Source organism: Mesoplodon bidens (assembly GCF_964165515.1).
Source record: "Mesoplodon bidens genome assembly, chromosome: 14".
Classification (NCBI taxonomy): domain Eukaryota; kingdom Metazoa; phylum Chordata; class Mammalia; order Artiodactyla; family Ziphiidae; genus Mesoplodon; species Mesoplodon bidens.
The window spans coordinates 29,586,222-29,605,146 of record NC_138170.1 but is presented as its reverse complement, the minus strand read 5'-3'; the positions used below and the strand labels follow the sequence as shown (position 1 = coordinate 29,605,146).

The following is an 18,925-nucleotide window of genomic DNA, read 5'->3' as shown; positions in this document are numbered from 1 at the left end:
ACAGTTAGTATGTTGAATAACAGAGCGGGGTAGCCTGTGTTTCCCCCATGTAGAGGCACACACAGGCATTCTTCCTCTTCCTTGACAAGATGCCAGATCTCCACTGCTAGATTTGCTAACTTTTCAACAGGAATGTATCCTGGGGCATTTACTAGTTTTGCGTATTAAATGGCATGACCTCTGAACCCCAATCTTTGCTCCCATCAGCAACTCATCCTCTGCTTCCATCTCCACCTATCCTGGTGGTTTTTCCCAAGCTTCAGCTGTTCCAAAGAGACCAGACATTTCTAATCAGTCTAACTTTTTGGCCAGCAATACATACATCATTAATGTAGACGTCTGAAAGGGTTTTGTGCTTTTTACATTGACTTGAGATTAAAAATAACACCATCATCCATCTAATAAATAAGAAGTTATCTCTGAGGGTGGCAACAGCTCGGGAAGGTCTTCAACATCATGTGTCTGTGGAAGATATCGGGCTGGTTGAGGGTTTTGTGGACAGAGGACAGACATGGCTCCTCTTACACTGGTGTCTTCACGTAGCAAAAAGCAGTTATGCCTTTGTCCACCTTCTTCGCCCATAAGCGGTAAGAAAAAAACTGTAGCAACTATAGGAATCTCCAGTGTCAGGCAGGATGGAGACCGTTGTGGGGAGATGGGCCCATTAAAAAAAGCACAGCCTGGCATCCGTGACTGGCAGAACACACCTACACACACCTGGACGCAGATGCCAACGCACACACCTCATTAGGTAAACAGGAGGTCCACCCCATGCCGTTCATTTCTGACCAGTCTTTAGACTGTGGTCCACTTATTTCTTCTCCAGGTCACACTGGATAACCCCAAGCAGACAGAGTTGTGGACAGAGTTTTGAATGAAGGCCCACAAAAGACAAAAAGCCCACACAGGCGAGGGCGGGCAGAGTAGGAAAGGTCTGCTGGCCCGTCCCAGGCAGCCCTCGCCGTGCCATCCTCAAGAAGCCCTTTCTTTCTCAGGCTGCCACAGGCCATTTGGCAGAACTCCTCCTCTGGGCTCTTCAGACCACTGGAAAGAAGGAAAAACAGGTTAAGCTCTGCAGGCCAGACCCCAGCCAGGCTGGGAAAACTGGCTTCGGACAGAAACTTGGGGATGCACCAGCCAAAGTCACCAGGTTCTTTTGGGCGGACAAGTCCACCTTCTGCTGGTTCAACCTCAGGGGCAGAAGCTCCTGAAACTGCGCTTTTGGCGCCAAAGGAAACAAGAGAATGGGGATGTGCGCTGTCATGAGGGCCTTCATTCAACTGGAGGTGATTCAACCTCGTCTGCGGCCAGTTCCCTCATCAGGGGTGGCTTAGTGGGCAGCTCATGAGCTGGTCAGGGCTCTGGCAGCAGAATGGCTTCCCCCGAGGCTATATAAGAATGGACCCCCTTGTTGCTCAATGGGTGGGCCCTGAGGGTATCCTCTGTGCCTGTCATGGGGAGGCAGCGTGTACCCATTCCCCAGGAGCTCCTGAGTCCAGCCCAGCCTGGACATCTTCCTGCTCTGGCCCCTCCCATGGTTCCTCTGGAGGTGGGAAGGTACCTGTCAACTCAAGGAGAGGGGCGTCAGCCTTGGTGGCCATCTCTGGAAGGCCAGATCCATCCCCAGGTTCAAAGCTAACATTCTCTCAAATGTGGGTAGGGAAGAAGTGGCATTAACAAGAAATTTACTCTATCCTAAATGACTCTGCCGAGGTGCAGACCGATTGCACAAAATCTACTACAAATTTTCTTTAAAAGGCATACACAGTTTTCCTATTGGTGCTAAAAGACAAAACAAAAATATTTATCTTCATTAGCTCAATGGATGGTCCCCTGAGGTAGTGGAGATGTGAGTGGGGCCTTCAGAGGACTTGGGTCTCATCCTAGCTCCCCCAGGGACTCAGGGAGGCACCCATGCAGGCCTTTGGCAGACTCAGTTTACCCACACCCTCCCCCTTAAGGCTATCGTGAGGATTAATGTATCAGCACCTTCCTAAATCAAAAGAGCTGCTCATGCACAATTACCATGGCTCTTGAAATGAAGACCAAGTGAACGGCGCTCCAGGGCCTTCAGTTCCCTCCAGGTCAGATCACCAGGAGGCCTAATGAACATGGCAGCATTCCAGCTTCCCAGGCGCTTTTCTTCCTGTCTTCTCCATGCAACCGTGAGCTTCTGGAATGCTGACTGTGCTACAGCCATACCACTCTGAACGCGCCCGATCTCGTCTGGAATGCTGACTGTTTACTAGAGAAGGACACCCCCAGGTGGACGAGTCTGGGGTGATTGTCTCCTGATCCACTACTTCCTAAAAAGGAACTCTAAGTTTCTGACAGGCTTTGTGGGTCAGCCCAGCGTTCCAGAAACTTGTTCATGTGAGACTTTTCAGAGCCTGTCTGGATATATTTGCTATTTGACTCAAGGAGCCCTGAGCAAGGGATGCTCGGATGAGGGTTCCTGAGATGTGAGTTTGGCCTCATATCCAGATGTCCAATCTTTTTTGTGGATGTTGGAGAAAATATTCAAGCAACAATGGTAAACTGAATGAAGATCACAGGATTCTAAGAGTTTAGAGTCCTTCAAGACCTTCTACAGGCCAAATCTCTCATTTCACAGAGGGGAAAGGGGAGGTGATTTCTCAAGGGAAAGAGAATGAACATCTGTTGAATGTCTACAGTCTGTGACACACTAGGTACTTTATATCAGTACTTATTCAATTTGCACAACATCTTTTTAACAAGAAAACCAAGGCTCAGAGAGGTTAAGTTACTTGTTAAAGGTCACACCGTCACCAGTAAGGATAAAAGAGCTCCCTTCTGAGTAAAACACACATTAGAATAAACTAAACCTGACTCAGTAGGATGAATATCCTCTTCTTTTTCTCCCTTCTTTCTGCTTCATCCTCTAAGAACTTCTGCCCTGACCTGGAGAAGGTGGTCCTTTTCTCTACCCAGTAGTGTCTCCCGAGGGAAAAAGGCCTTTCCTTGAGGCAGCCCTCTTACCTGTTTCTGAGTGGCAGCAAGCAGTCCTTCCCTTCAGGAGGGCACTGGGCTTCTCGTGCCGGCAGATGAGGGCCCGGCACCATTCACAGTGTTTTCGGACCTGGCAGCAGCTGCAAAGGTGCAGAGAACACGGTCTTGGCAGAAGCCTGGCAGGGGTGCCCAGCTGGTGCAGCGTCTGCCCGAGGAGCCTGCTGGGCAGCTCTGGGCTCTAACCCAGCCTTCCCATGGGGCATCCGGAGGGAGAGACACAGCAGGGGGCTGAGGGCTTTGCAGGGTGGTGGCCTTTGGGGCAGGAGCTGGCCACCTGCGAGAGGACCTGTTGGTCACCCCAGAGGACCAGCCTCATTCGGCTGCTCTGCTCTGGGCTGGCAGGGTAACCTGGCAGGCAGGTACCTGGCTCCAGCTGATAGAGGGGACCGGTCCCCCACCGGCTGCTTGCTCCATAAAGCAGCAGTTGGGTAACTCCAGAAATGCTGGAGCAGCCTCAGAACCGCCGTCAGAACTGGGCCAAAGCCACCACTTCAGGCTAGCCGGGGCTGGGAGGGCTAGGGACGGGGTCATCCATCAGGAATTGCCAGCAGAAAAGCTGGGACTGTGGGTGGGCTGCAATGGACCCACGGAAGGAATGGAAGAATAAATCATGCATCTCCGTGGCTTCGAATCTTTTTCTGAGGACTAACATTCTCTAGTCGTGGCAAACTCATCCTCTCAGTGAACCCAAAACCCAGAGTCCTAAAGCATCAGGACCATGAATGCTCCGGCCTCCCTCTGTGGGCAGGAATGAACAGTCTGCAGAGTTAGCACAAAAAAGGAACCAGAGAACCCAAGAGAAGGGCAGAAAAGAAAGCACTAAGACGTTAATTACCTACAGACACTGATGGTTGTTTCCCTTGGGATAGCATGGAGGACTGTTTCCACTCATTCTAACCCTAAGGTATATGTAACCTATACATCCAGTGTCTGGGGCTGGGAGGGGTCTCCTGGCTGACATGAGCCTGGAAACAGATGAGGAAACAAGCCTGTTGCTGTGCTTCCCTGTTGGAGCCTGGTGACATTTCATGATCCCCACCCCAGCTCCTCTCTCTCGCACTGCCCCAGGAGGGTTACTAGAACCCCTGAGTCTTTGGGCAGCAGAGCTGAGAAGGGACCCTGGGACATTTCTGCCCAAGCTGATTCTGCCAGGGGTGGCCAGAGCAATCTCCCGGGCCCGGGTCCCTCCTGAGCCACAGAGTCCGGGTTGGGACCAGCTCACCCCATGCGAGAGGGACCTAGGCCTTGACTCCAGATCTATCAGTGACTGCTGTCTTGCTGTCACCTAGCCAGGAGGGCTTGCCTCAGTCACTACCCAGACAGGAATGGCCCAGGGCAGTGAGATCAAGGCCTCTAGGTCCCTCTGGCATGGGATGAGCTGGTCCCAACCAACTCTGCCACTCAGGAGGGACCCCGTGCCCCGGCAACCAGCAGTCTGGCGGGGGCTTGGTCTCTCAGGGATTCTGAACTTGATCTCTGGCAAGGATGGGCTTGGAAAGGACAGAGGAGAAATGGGATGGCCGCCTCCCTGGGAATTCCTCCCTGGGAATCAGAGAGGCTGCCCAGGTACCCTGGGTTGTTTCTGTCTTCAGATAATATGGCAAAATGAGCTTTTCCCTTCCCCTGGGGAGGCCCACGTGGGCACCGAGTCTTGTTCCTACGGCTCTGGGACACTCCTGGCCACAGAAACAGGACTGTGGGAGTGATGGGCGCCCCCACATAGCCAGCCGGCCATGAGAATCGAGGCTAGTGGTCATTAGGTTGCTCCTGCTTCCCCAGGGGGTCTTCACAAGTAGCAGAACCTGAGCTATGCCCCAACCTGCAAACATGTTTTCCCAAGACACATGGGAGTAGAACAGCCCAGCTGAGACTTCATTCCTCACCCTTAACACTGGCTTGATCCAGGAGGATGTGAGTGGGCTGCGGCTACTGTCAACAAGCTGGGGCTCTAGGGGCACCCCATTCATTCCCAGAACCAGGAGTGTGTGCTTTAGATGCTCCAACAGCAACAGCCAATAAACAAACGGGACGGAGACTCTTATTTATCTGTCCAAAACCCAGGCAACCCCAGAGGGCTCAAGCCTGGCTTCCTGCGGGAACACGCACTGCTTCCTCCAGGCCTGGCTAGAGGGGCCTGTCTACTTACTGTTTCCACCATGAGCTACTCTACGCTGAGCTAACCGCAGCCTTTGGCCAGTCTGTCGATTTCTTGTGTGTGTCCAATTAGGTAGCATACTCTGAGGGCTTGCTCTGTGACTTAAGAGGTCTCCAGATATTTCCAGGGAATAAATCTGGCCAGATGCTGGAAATACAGCCCTAGGGTCTCTCCCTTTGAAGAGCAGTCCAGTCGGGAGATATGGGCAAGCAAAGGAGGCTAAGAAACACCGGGAAAAGGGCTCGGTTGGTCTAGGGCTCAGGAAGGCTTCCTGGAAGATGCCAGGCAGAGACTGAGTTTCGGAGGAGGAGGAAGAGGGCAGAGAAGTAGAGAAAGGGGGAAGCCTGTCATAACAGCAACAGTAGCTTTACGATTCGCGAAGTGCCTTCTGTGGAGAGGAAGCGAGGCCGCTACTGCCCACGGGAGGCTGGGAGCCGTTTCTAGTTCCCTCTGGAACCCCCGCACATCCCCATCATGATGGTGAAGGCTCCAAGCCCACGGCAGAGAGACAGCACCTTTGGCTCTGCTTCCAATGGGGCACCTCCCAGGATGTGTGGTGCAGACCTGCCAGGATGTGTGCCTTTCACACAACTTGGCTGTCACCAAAGTTCCTCTTTGCTTTGCTAACACTAATCAGACATCACAGCAGTAAACTGTCATGGTGGCCCTGTTATGGCCCCGGGAGGGCCTGCAGGTGGGGGTCCTGGCCTCAGGGGTAGCAAAGACTCACTGTATCAGCACACACGTGATGATGAGGATGGTCAGGGCCACGATGGAGACCACCACCAAGGCGGTAATGGCCTGCTTCTTCTGGCTGGCGGCCACCACGGCCAGGAGGTCCGCGTGTTCACAGCGTGCACCGACGTACCCAGAGTGGCAGCTGAGGAAGACAGGAACATCAGCGTGCTCTCCAGGCAGAAGTCGCATTCTCCCCACTCCCCAGGAAGGCTGGGCCGGAGGGGAAAAGCCCAAAGGGGCCCCTCCAGCCTTTGCTATTGGAGGCAAAGGCATCAGCAGAATTTCTCCTACTCCCCTGCACAGGCTCCTCTTGTTTGGAGAACAAGGGATAACTCACCAGCTTATCATCTGAGGGGAAGGTGCTGCTGAGGCACTTCGTTATTACGGTAACCGTGCCAAATCCCGGGGGAGTGAGGAGGGCGGTAAGTGTGTCCAAGACATGAAGCTCATTTTGGCAGTTCATAAAAATCCAGGTTATTTTTAAACTAAATGTGTCTACTCAGAATTCCTAGTGATGAGAGAAAGACAACATGCTAAACCAGCAGGAGACAAAGACTGTGGTTTGCTTTTTTATCTTCTTCATCAAGTTTAATTAGTTCTGCAGACATCTACCAGGTGGGGCGTGTACTGGACTCGAGGCCAGCACCACTATCTGGTAATCACAGCTGGCCTCTCTCCGCTAGAGGATTAGTAAGGGCACAAAACGATGCATGTTTATGAACATGCATGTAGCCTGTAAGGGGCAATACCAACACGAGGGGATAGTATTACTTGTATTGCTACTATTCAGAGACTCTTTGGCATCAATCATTTCCGTAGCGGCCTCCTCCTAAGAGCTGATGGCTGAAGCTGCTTCTTCCACGTAGCCCTCACCTATGCTAAAACTCCCCCCACCCAGATTCTGGCTGGGGCCACAAGGGGTTCTTGCATGGTGATTTCTCAGGACATGTTCTAGGCATAAGGAAGCGATGGTCATTTTCTGATGCAGGCCCCCCTTTTTTTTTCCCGCCAAGCATATGATTCTTCTCAGTAGAAGACACTTAGCTTACACACAGGTCCCTTTGTCTGGGGTGACTTTTTTATTGTAATAAAAATGTTTGATCACCACTGCCTTCTCAGGTGGAATAGCTTCCTTCCCACAGGGGACTTCCTTGAGGGGCAGTCTTGCACCAAACATCACACTGGATTTAAAGGTTTTTGTCCCTCCCCACCACCCTTTGGACAGGACAATGATAGTTAAACATTTTTTTAAAGAGTCTACCTTTTGATGAAATAGCCAGACTGTCACCTTCACTTTTAGATTAAAAGGCTTTGGAAAGGCAAGGAAAATGAAGGGGGATTAAGGGTCCTGGTATGCCTGCTCTCGTGCAGGGCCAGCCCCAGGGGCGTTGCATTTGTGATTCCCTTAAACCTGGGCTCCCGGGCTGCCAGACCCCACATGCCAGAAGGAGTCACAGGACAAATATAGTGCATTTTCCTGGAGTACAGGTTTTGCTCAATGCTAGCACAAATTGAATCATTTTCAGGTACTGTATGGGTTTAAGGTTATGGCAAACAGGAGATACTGCAAAAATGGCTGCTTAATTAAGGCTACAACCTGGGATACCAGAACATATAGCTTCTGTCTTTAATGCTGCTTAATGGAAAAGTCTCTCATTGGTGTTCTTTATCCCAAAGCCCAACTGTTACGTACCTCCTTTAAAGATATTCTTTAGTTTGAATTCTTTTGTCTGAACTTGCTTTTCTGTTAGAGGTTAGTTGACATTTGACACATGTTTTCTCATTTAGTCTTTGCACAGAAAAGTCAAGTCACTTGCCTGTGCCCACCCTGCCAGGGAAGAGAGAGAAATCCATTCCCAGGTCTGCTGACCCCAGGGTCCGGGTTCTTGCTCACTCAGCAGGGCTGCTGCCCCTGCATACTATCTTGGGATTGTGATGAGAATGCCGCAGATTCAGCTCTTGATTAAATCTGGCTTTTGGTTTAGCCTCCAATCTTGAAAGTGTAAAGGAGATTTGAGGTTTTAGGTTCAACAAGGGTGCAAAGGGTTTGCAGTCTTCAGTTAGTAAGGAAGCTGGGGAGGGCCAACTGGGATGGAAAATGCCATGCAGAGTTCTCTACAGACCCGAGGAGGAGAGAGCAGGCTCCAGAGAGGAGGAAGATGCAGGAGCTCTGGCAAGAAGACGTTGTTTGAAAAAGGATCTGGACCACAGACGTGTGAATAAGAACACAGACTCTCACAGACTTTGGCTAGGAGGGCGATGACTGGGGGCTAGGAAACAGGGGCAAGTTTGCTTTTGTTTGGTCTTAATAACAAAATCATTTTGAGGGCAAATTCAGGGAACAGCTCAGCCTGTAGGCTGGGGAGAAAACAAGGCGCTGGCCCCTTCCCACTAGGGGGGAAGCTGACGGTGGACTGAACTTGAGACTGAGAGGCGATAAGCAATAGGCACAGGTGATACACAAACTGAAGCTGTGGGTGTCTACAGTGAATCCTGCACAGGGTCCCTCCTCCAACCCATCCTGAATATTCACCCTGCACCCGGATGGCTCCCACCTGGGTTGCGGGCTTACTCCATTTGGTATCCAACACTCCTTATCTGCAGGACCCTAATCCACCCCCTCTACTTTATCTCCAGTCACCTAAGTTTCAGCCAACCCAAGAAGTCCCCCCACCCCCAATGTCAACTAAACTAGTGCCTAGCACATAGGCACTCAGGAAATGTTGGCCTGTGAATGAATGAATGAATGAATGACTACCTTCCCCTTGCCCATCTCAGCTCCTGCCACCTTCTCTGCCTGGAATATTATTCCTCACTTTCTTCCTCAAACTCCATCTCAAAGACCACATTCTCCAAGAAGATATAATTTAAAGACTCACTCATTCATTTGCCCAGTCATCCATCCATCCATTTTCCATAGCTCTTTCTATGGATCTCCCTAGCCTCTCCTTCTCTGAAGGCCCTTAGGACTATGCCCACCTCTCTGACTGCCTCTCCCACCAGCCTCACTTTAGGCCAGCCTCCAGGCTCCTGCAGGCAAGACCTAGCTCTATAAAATCTCTGGTGAACCATAGAACAGAAGAGGGTTGGGGAGCCTGGGCTTTGGGATGGATTGTTAGATGTCTAACCAGGAGTTGCAGTCAAGCCAATGAGACTTCTCTGTAGCTGGGTGTTAGTCTGCTTCCTCCTAGGGAAGGGTAGTGTGATGAGGATTTACACAGCTATTCGTGAAAGGTCCAGGCTATAGGAAGAGCACCCTAGGAGGCAATTGCACCCAGCTAGAGATGTTCCTACTCTAACCTGCAGGCCCTGGGAGAGGAGGATTCTAACACCTCCTCAACTGCTTTGTTCTGGAAACCCCATGAATTAACAAATCAATGCTGGGGACTCTAAGAAATCCCATTTAAATAAAATAGTGGGAGCTTAGTGCTAATTACATTACCTTATCAACGAAGGCTATGTTAAACCTCTACATGAACTATCTCTGTTAATCCCAACAATGACTACTGCATGTGAGGTCTGGGCTGCTGTTTACCTTGTTTTACAGATGGGGGCGGGCAGATTCGGGAGTTAAAAACCTAAGGATCTCAACTGTGAAGGAGATCTTTCTCGGGTAATGCAAATTAATCCAGAAGATACTACTCTGGGATAGTGATTCAATGGCAAACTCACAAACTGCACAGCAAAAAGGAAGAGCGGTGGCTGATTGCCCCATAAAGAGGTCTTCCTGCTGTGGGTGTAGCAAGTTGCAAAGATGCCCCCAAACAGTGCCGTCTTAACTCACTAGGGAAGATAACCCTCTAGGCTGGGTCACATTTTGCTGACTTTCCATGTTCTTCCTGCCATGTGTGTTCTGGGCCCTTTACAACCAGCCTGGCCTCAGTACTGCCCCGGCAGAGGTCTTTCCCATTAGGAAAGTCTTCATGCCAAAAAGAATGCCTCTGTCCCCTTAGTGTCACAGCTGTAAACACTCAAACCCCAGTCTCATTGAGTTAGGGAGCTCAGCTTGCTTCTGAATGAAAACTTCCCCAGTGAGGCATGGGGAGCTCCTGGGTTGCTGCCTAATACACGAGACTCCAGGTCATGGCCTAGGTGAGCTCCAAGAAGAGCAAGTCTTAGCACCAAGCAGCCCAACTGCAGCTGGGAGGCAGAACAGCCTGTGGTCCAGATACTTGAGCTTCTCCCAGGACCTCCCAGATCAAAATCTCTCTGAAAATGGGGCCCGGGTGTCTTAAAGAAAAGGCCGAAGGTATTCTGATGAAGCCCGAGTTGAAAGCCACCGTGAAGGTTTAGCAGTGAAATCAACACTGGCTGCCCATTGGAATGGCCTGGGGAGCTTGAAAAAATCCTGATGTCCAGGCCACAGCCCAGGCCAACTAAATCAGAATCCCTGGGAGTAAGGCCTGGGCATCAGCATTTTTAAAGCTCCCAGATGATTCCAATGGGTAGTCAAAGTTGAGAACACAATTTAGACTTTCTGGCCTTGGGGTGGAGGGAGGTCCTTTCTTCTCCCCAGTCGACTGTAATACAGGGATGCTTCTCAGTTGCTCCTTACTAGGGGGGGAGCAAGAAAAGGTTTGGTGACATACATTTAAAAAAATTTCCCAAGCTTCTACTAATATTAGACTTAATTACACAATTAATTTAGCATAAGTCACACAACGAGGGGAAAAGTCACCTCACCTGGTCACAAATGAATCACGCTTGACTCAGCTGCTGTCCCTACCTCAGGTAGGCACTGCTTCCCACCTGGCTGTATCACCTGGGAAGCTTTGGAGACTGCCGGGGCCATGGTCATACCCTTGGAGATGCCCATCCAATTGGTCTGGGCACCCAAGTGACTCTAATGTGTGACCAGGCCTGAGAACCACTGAGGTAGAAGGTCATTTAAGGACACAGAATCAAGAACCAACAATTCAAAATCTGCCCCTCCCCCTTCTCCTTCCTCTCTTGCCCGTCTCTCTCTGGGCATTTCCCCAGGGTGGGAGCTGTACAGTGGGCCCTCTCATTCAGGTGCAGGAGAAATGGGAGATGCAGCACCTCTGTTTAAGAAAGGAGTCTGAGCAAAATAGGAATTTTTCTATCACGAAGGGGAATGGCACATGTGTAAGCCTGAACATTTTCTTATAACATTTGACCATTCAATTTTATCTGTCGAGAGTGGATATCGTCAAACACAGGACTCTGGAATGCTGATTTTGTCTTCATAATTCTGAAAATGAGGCTCTGGAATCACATGTAAGCTGTTTCCCCCAGATAAGAATAAAAAAGAAAGAAGTACTGAAGAAAGAAAGGAAAGAGTGTAGCACAGGATGGGCAAGGAGCTTGTCTGAGCTGCAGGAGCCACCGTGGCTGAAGATGAAAGGCAATGGGGCTCCAGCCAGGCGAGTCCCTGAGACCTTCTCATTTTTGTTACTGATTCAGTTTGGAGGTTGCTTTGGTGCTTTTCTTAGGAGCAAACTTTGTGGCTTAGGCCTCCTCATTTTAACAAGAATTAAATGATCAATGATATGCCTTTCTCTCTCCTCTGCTGAGGGTCTTCAGACCTTCTAGTCCTGTCCAGTTGCTCAGTTTTTCCCCTAAGTCCCTTTTGTACCTGGTTCACAGTGCCTTTTAAAATTTTAAAGAAATAGGATAATGCATGTAGAGCTGTGCTCTTATAAGTGTTTTTGTTTTTCCTTAAGGAAAATGTTCTCCAACTAGAGAAAGAATGTTTCTAAGCAAATTGGAAAGAACATACATCACAATCTAATAGAACAGAAAGACAAAGAAAAGTCCACATTGTTGCACACCCTACCACCTCAACTGGCAGTCTGATTGACAAGGAGTTCTTCTGGACTACTTCTATGTAGTTTTTAACATAGTTAAGGTTTTTAAAAAATACGATTTTGCATCCATTTCTCATTTAACATCTCTTCACCATTTTACTCTGTCATTAGAAAACTGCAGAAGTTGTTTAAAATGGTTGCAAAGTAATTTATACACGAGTTGCTTCACTGAACCCTTACCGTTTAGGCTGTATCCAATTTTGATATCATAAACAATGCCAGGGGATTATCTTCGTGCACACATTTTGTTTGCATTTGAGATTACTTCCTCAGGACAGGATCCCGCAAGTGGGCACAACATGGTACAGACTGTGGAGCCAAACTGTCATTCGTTTGAATCCCATTCCCCGCGTAATGCCTGTGTGATCTTGAGCAAGTTACTCAACCTCTCTGTGGAGCTCATTCTGCGTCCTTAAAACGTGATAGTAATAAAACTTACCTCAGAGAGTTATGAGCATTAAATGAGTTAACATCTTGTGACGTGCCTGACACAGAGGAAGGGCTGTACGAGTGCCAAAAATGTAAATAAAAGAATGGGAGCATTTTCAAGGCTCTTGAGAGACACTGTCTTCATAAACAATGGTGTTCTCTCTGGCAGGAGGCTAGTGCTCTGATTTTTAGCCACGCCTTTTGGCACAGGCCCCGAGATAAAATTTTTAACATGGGGGCCAAGAACCAAGGTGACCAAGGGCCAGGGACCATGGTTTTAGAAAAACGTTTATACCAACTTGCCTTTAACATGGAGAAAATCCATAGGGCTGGGGTGGGAGTGGGGACACTGAGTCGCAGGACACCTGTATTGGGTTTACCCATTTTTGGCTTCAAGAACTGGATTTACCAAGTCCTAGAACCTCTCTGCTTGGGGCGCTTGGGAGGAGTGGGCTGGAGGGAGTAGGGGCTTCCTCATCGTACAGCTCTGGGTTCCATGGTCTACCCAACTTTCACTGCTTCTTCAGCAGGACTTGGATCCTTCAGCTGTGGTGATGGCAACAATGTGCTGTTCACAATGGTGATCGTGCTGATGGTGGCTGTTCTTATGCTCTGCTAGGAACTGGGCTTCAATATTCTCTAATGTGCTGATAGAACTTTCCGTGATGATTCGACAGATGAATGGATAAAGATGTGGTACATATATACAATGGGATACTACTCAGCCATAAAAAAAGAACAAAAGAAGCCATTTGCAGCAACATGGATGCAACTAGAGATTATCACACCAAGTGAAGTAAGTTAGAAAGAGAAAGCAATATCATACGACATCACTTATATATGTAATCTAAAATATGGCACAAATGAACCTATCTATGAAACAGAAACAGACTCACAGACATAGAGAACAGACTTGTCTATTGCCAAGGGGGATGGGGAGTGGGGGACAGATGGATTGGGAGTTTGGGGTTAGTAGATGCAAACTATTACACATAGAATAAACAACAAGGTCCTACTGTATAGCATAGGGAACTGTAGTCAGTATCCGGGGATAAACCATAATGGAAAAGAATATAAAAAAGAATGTATATATATGTATATCTGAGTCACCTTGCTGTACAGCAGAAATTGACACAACACTGTAAACCAACTATACTTCAATAAAAAAATAAATTTAAGAAGAACTTTCTGCGATGATGGAAATAGTGTCTGTATGTGTGCTAATACAGTAGCCACTAGCTGCCTAGAGGTACTGAGTACTTGAAATGTGGCTAGTGAGACTGAAAAAAAAATTTTATTGGAGTATAGTTGATTTACAATGATGTGTTAGTTTCAGGTGTACAGCAAAGTGAATCAGTTATACATACACATATATCCAATCTTTTCCCATATAGGCCATTACAGACTATTGAGTAGAGTTCCCTGTGCTATACAGCAGGTTCTTATCTATTTTATATATCGAATAGTGAGTATATGTCAATCCCAATCTACCAATTTATCCCTCTCCCTCGTATCCCCTGGTAACCATAAGTTTCTTTCCTACCTCCGTGGCTCTACTTCTGTGAAAACTAAATTTTAATTAATTAAATAAATTAAATAGCCACACATGGCTAGTGGCTCCTGTCTTGGACAGCAAAAACCCTGCATGCATTATGGTCACTGGGTCCTCATTACAATCCTGAGAAGTACTAATCTTTCCATTTTATACACAAAGAAACTGAGGCTTAACGGTGCTAAGTCATTCAGATCTGTCTGACGTCCAAATCCATGCCTTTAACTGCTGCGTTATGCTGCCTGGTGTGTGACCCTCAGTACCTGCTTCCGCTGGGGGTAGAGAGAGGGCGTGCACTTTCTCCAGACTTGTGGGTGCGTGATGTCTTAACGTCTCACCCCTACACCCCACCACCTGCTGGTTACTGAGACGACAGTGGATCTACATGAAGTGGCTCAAGCACCAACAAGAAAACCACTCCCAATCCTGATCTCTCGGGAGGCGTGTTCTTGGTCACACAGGCAACCTGCTTGCGCACTAAAGGCGGTCACCCCTCTGCGTGTTTGACTCTGTTCAGATCCCACTGGCATGTACTGTGGCCAGAGCCAGGTGGAATGTTTTCCTTGGCTGACAGCAATGTGCTTTCACACTTCGCTGTGGGAAAGTCAGGGAGTTCAGTCACCGAGGGGCCTTTTTTGGATAGGTGAGACACTTCGATGAGTTGTCACTGGCTGCCAACACAGGAACCCTGAAAACCTGTCACCCGGGTGGCTTCCTTCAACTGTTTTCCTTTGTTTGAAGGTTTCTGCAGGCAGCAGACCAAAGGTTTGCAAAATCTGCCTCAGGGCAAAAAAACGGTGTTTGAGTCCTAACCTTGCATTTCTATGGTTTTACTTACTACCTTTGGAAATTCTTTCCCTATTTGTTTTCTGAAGTGGTTGGCTCCTAGCAGGGATTTATTAAAGGGAGACCAAAGATACAATCTAGGGTTCATCTGAAGCATAAATGTTTCAGGATAATGTTCACTACCCTTTGGTGATTTCTGACGAGTTATTTGTTTTAACTTTTTTTCCTTATCTCATATTTTAGTGTGAGATGTCATTTTAGTTCTCTGGAAACCTAAGGACTATTGTTCTTATGGAAAACAAAGCTTAAGAATGACAGTATTTTAGAAAGAGCTCCCTCTTTTCGGACTATAATCTTGGGCCCCTGTGGGTTTTCCTGTAAGGCCGTGACTGACACGGCCTTAACTTGGAGGTATGTCAGTTTTATTGACAAGGATGAGTGTGTCAGCTCCCTAAAGCTGGGGTAGTTCTAAGAGCGGGGACAGCATGTTTTGCTTTCTCTGCGTGGACTCACAGTTTTTGGTCTGGTGGGGATGAATGAATTAGAACATTCTTCTATGTACTGTAAATACAAAAAAGTATAAGGCGTGGTCCTGCCCTCACTGAGCTTACAAGCTCATGTGGCGGCAGAAGTGAGCAAAGCAGGCTGGCGTGAGCAGAACAGAGCAGGCAAAAGGAATGACTGGGGACCGACTCTGGCTTCAGTGTTGGGGACCAGCAGGAAGAGGTGGAAACTGGGGAACTGCGGGGTGGGGGGGCAGGCTGTGTTCCAGAGAAGCTGGGTGTCTGCCTGGAGATGTAAAACCTGACTTCCAAAATGTGGACAGCTAATTACAACAACCAAAGCACAAGGCAGACTCATCTACCATGGTATGAAACGTGCCTGTGGGCTGAATACCACCCCTGGGCCGCCAAGATCCAGCGGGGAAACTGGGGTAAAGAGGCGGTAAAGGCTCACGTGGCCACGCCTCCCCACAGATGGTCAGCTTTCCCACACTGCAGCAGGGTCTCCGCTGATTCTGCAGACCCTGCCCTCAGCCCACAGGAAGGATTCATTGAGAGTCTGTGCTGAGGGTAATGAGTGTAGGAATGACCCTGACCTTCCTCTGGAGGAAGGTTTACCTGCAGGGGGAAGGTGCCAACACCTTTCCTGGAAATAAGAGCTATTTGAGGGGAACTCTGTGAGGCTGAGACAGAATGCCCTCAGGATCAACAGCTGAGAACATGGGTTTCGGGGTTGGAATTGATGGGACTGAACCCCAGCTCCACCACTTATGGGCTCTGGGGCTCCGGGCAAGTCGCCTCACTTCTCTCAGCCTCAGTTTTCTCATTTACACAATAAGGGCAAGAATCTCTACTTGAGAGGGAAGCTGGGAGGATGGGAGGACTCCACGAGTCACTGTATGTGGAGTGCTGGGAGCCGGGCCCGGCACACAGTTACAGCTTTTACGGACAGCTTACTATTATTATTAACAGTAATAGTTAATAATTACTGGCTAGTTCTTTGTTTTATGGGGATGAGTGGGGAGAGAGACAGCCAGTCTTCCTGACCACCAGCACATAATGGTGTGTAAACGTGATGGACAGTGACCTCCCTGAGCCACGAGCGGGGCCTGGGACCTAGGCTGAGCAGAACAAGGGACCCACCACCCCCTGCTCTCAGAAGGCTTCCGCCAGCAGAAGGGGGCTCGGCCACAGGTAAGGTTACCTGCTGACCCAGGCTCAAGGCTGCCAGCTCTCAGAGTTTACAACAGTCCCTGATCTGGTGGAAAAACTGAACTTTGGACACACTTTTGATCAGAACTCCCCTCTCTCTCTCTCCAAAGAAGACCCCTCCCATCACACAGACCGGGGCAGCCTGAGGTCCCGGCACCGGGCACCGCTGGAGGGGAGAGGGCCTTCCGCCTGCTGCACTGCTAGGCTTCCTGAGATCTAGGCCAAGAAGCCACCCTTCCTTCAGGGCCAGTGTTTTTCCATAATGACCAGGCTGCGATCAAAAATAATCCCATCAGCCTCCCAGAGGCTCCTATGTGTATTTTAACAAGAATAATCATCATGAATGATGAGGACTATTGTCATCACTGTGCTTTGTATTTAGGGGTGGGGAGGGCTCTTGGCTCTGCAGACGTGGCCTGGGGGCCTCACCCAGGCCTCCCAGGAGGAAGGTGGCCAGTGTGCCTCTCCAGGCTTCAGAGGCACCCCGAGGGGCCTGCCCAGGCTCACACAGCTGCACCTCAGGAAGAGGAAAGCCCTACCCACCACCACGTACTGTGGCCGGTTTTCCCGGTCCCCAGTCTCTCCTGGGCTACTCATCCGATACCCTTAAGCGTCATGGTTAAGAATGCAGTTTTAGGAGCCAGACAGGCTGGGTCTGAATGTGAGCTCTGCTATGTGATCTGGGCACAACTTCTCTGTGCCCACCTCACGGGATCATCCTGAGGATTACAAGAATTAACACATGGATCATGCTTAGAATGATGCCTGGCACGAAGCAAAGCTCAATAAATGCTGGCTTTTATTAACATTTAGTATTATTGACTGGTATTATTAGTTTGGATCATATGAAATTGCTGACCTTTAACCGTTGTTGACCTATAAAAATGGCAACTTCATAGATATGGGTGGTTCTTAATGGCGGCAATTCTTCCTCTGCCCCCAAACCCACCCACCCCCATCCTGGGGGACATCTGGCAAGGTCTAGAGACATTTTTGATTGTCACGGCTGTTGGGGGGAGGTGGTGCTACTGGCACCTAGTGGGTAGAGGCCAGGGCTGCTAACACCCTTCAGTACACAGGTGAGCTCCCACAGCAAGGGGTTACCCAGCCCCAAAAGTCAACAGTGCCAAGGCTGGCTATAGGGCCACCTAACAGGACTCCACCACGCACAGATTTACTTCCCTAAAACACCCTTTCCCGTGACTGGCACAGCTCCCACTGCCTAGAGAATAAAGGCTCACTTCCAGCAGGCTCTGGCTTCCAATTCATCTCCAATCTTGTCTCCTCCCTACTGTGGCCTCACTGACTGTAATGGCAGGTCCCCCAACACTCCAGGCCTGGAGCAACCTCTCTGCTCTCCCCACCAGCCAAACCCCGACACCTGCTCCGGGAAGCTTTCCTTATGGGCCTTTCTTGCCCAGTCGGGCTGACCATGGCAATCACCGGTGGCTCTTAATTAATGTGACTCCTGGGTCCCATTCCTGGAGATTCTGATTCAGGGGATTGGGGTGGGGTTCAGCTATGTTTTCAGAAGCAGCCCCGGGGGCTCAGGCTCAGCCTGAGGTGGCAAATGCCACACCCTGGCCTGCATCTTTATTTCCAAGTTGCTTTGCTCTGTTACCACTCATGTACACCAACCCTCTGCTGTGCACTTCTGGCTTATTTTATTAGCTGGATGAGGGCAGAGACCTCATCTTAAGAGACTCCAGCTATTCAAAGGGTTCCAAACAAGTGCCTTGCCCTCCAGAAATTCTAAGTAGTGAATTAAACTTGAACCAAAATTAGGAGTTTGGGATTAACAGATATGCACTACTATATAAAAAATAAACAACAAGGTCCTACTGTGGAGCACGGGGAACTATATTCACTATCTGGTAATAACCTATAATGTAAAAGAATCTGAAAAAGAATATATTCTTTATATAAAAAAATATATAGAAATAACTGAATCGCTTTGCTGTACACCTGAAACTAGCACAACATTGTAAATCAGCTATACTTCAATTAAAAAAAAAAGAAAAAAAATGTGAATCCAGGAATTTTCAGACTTTGTTGAACCCAGGAGTCACCTGAGGTGCTTGTTAAAAATGCAGATCCCCAGGCTCTAAACTCTAGGAGTTCTGCCTTAGTGGCTCTGGGCCAGGGCTCTGGAACCTGGATTTTTAACCAACTGGGTTTGAAGCAGATGTCCCTTAGCCCACTGTTCTGATTCTCTAACACGTTGGCTCCAAGGCTCTCAGGGGCCTCTGGCATGGCTTCTGGAGGGAAGTGCTCTTTTAATGGGTTGCTGGCGCGTCTGCAGCCCCAGCACCCCAGAACCCCAGGGGACACTTACACACATGCTGGCTTGTCCTCCTGCACCAAAAACCTGCAGGTTCCATGGAAGCAGAACTGACTGTGGGAAGCTGGGCAGTCATTAAAATGGGACACCACAGCTGCGGCCACGGGCGGGTCTGCTGGGGAGAGAAAAGACATTCGGCTCAGATCCAAGGCATAGCGAGACATCCCATGGGTCCACCCCACAGAACAGGGAGCCTGGATGGCTGGGGTTTCTGGTCTCTACCAGTACCTCCTCTTCAGCTCTAACTTTCTAACAGCCAGTACAGGACCAGAGATGCCTGCATTGTGAGCTTTCCAGTGGGGCTTTACTTATTTACTTAACTTTGTAGAAAACAAACAATCTTTCCAAAAG

General features: G+C 49.1%; 1 protein-coding gene across 1 annotated transcript in view; it reads right to left on the bottom strand.

The window, feature by feature from the left end:
• Positions 1-1,025: 1,025 nt before the first annotated feature.
• The window catches only part of TGFA (transforming growth factor alpha), a 105,123-nt gene continuing 87,223 nt past the window's right edge, over positions 1,026-18,925 (bottom strand). Inside the window, exons 3-6 of the mRNA XM_081254433.1 lie at positions 18,569-18,689; positions 5,916-6,065; positions 3,001-3,110; positions 1,026-1,044 (exon numbers count right to left, since the gene is read on the bottom strand). Of these exons, the coding sequence (XP_081110559.1) occupies positions 1,037-1,044; positions 3,001-3,110; positions 5,916-6,065; positions 18,569-18,689 (389 nt within the window). The 3' untranslated portion in view covers positions 1,026-1,036. The remainder of the gene's footprint in view (positions 1,045-3,000; positions 3,111-5,915; positions 6,066-18,568; positions 18,690-18,925) is intronic.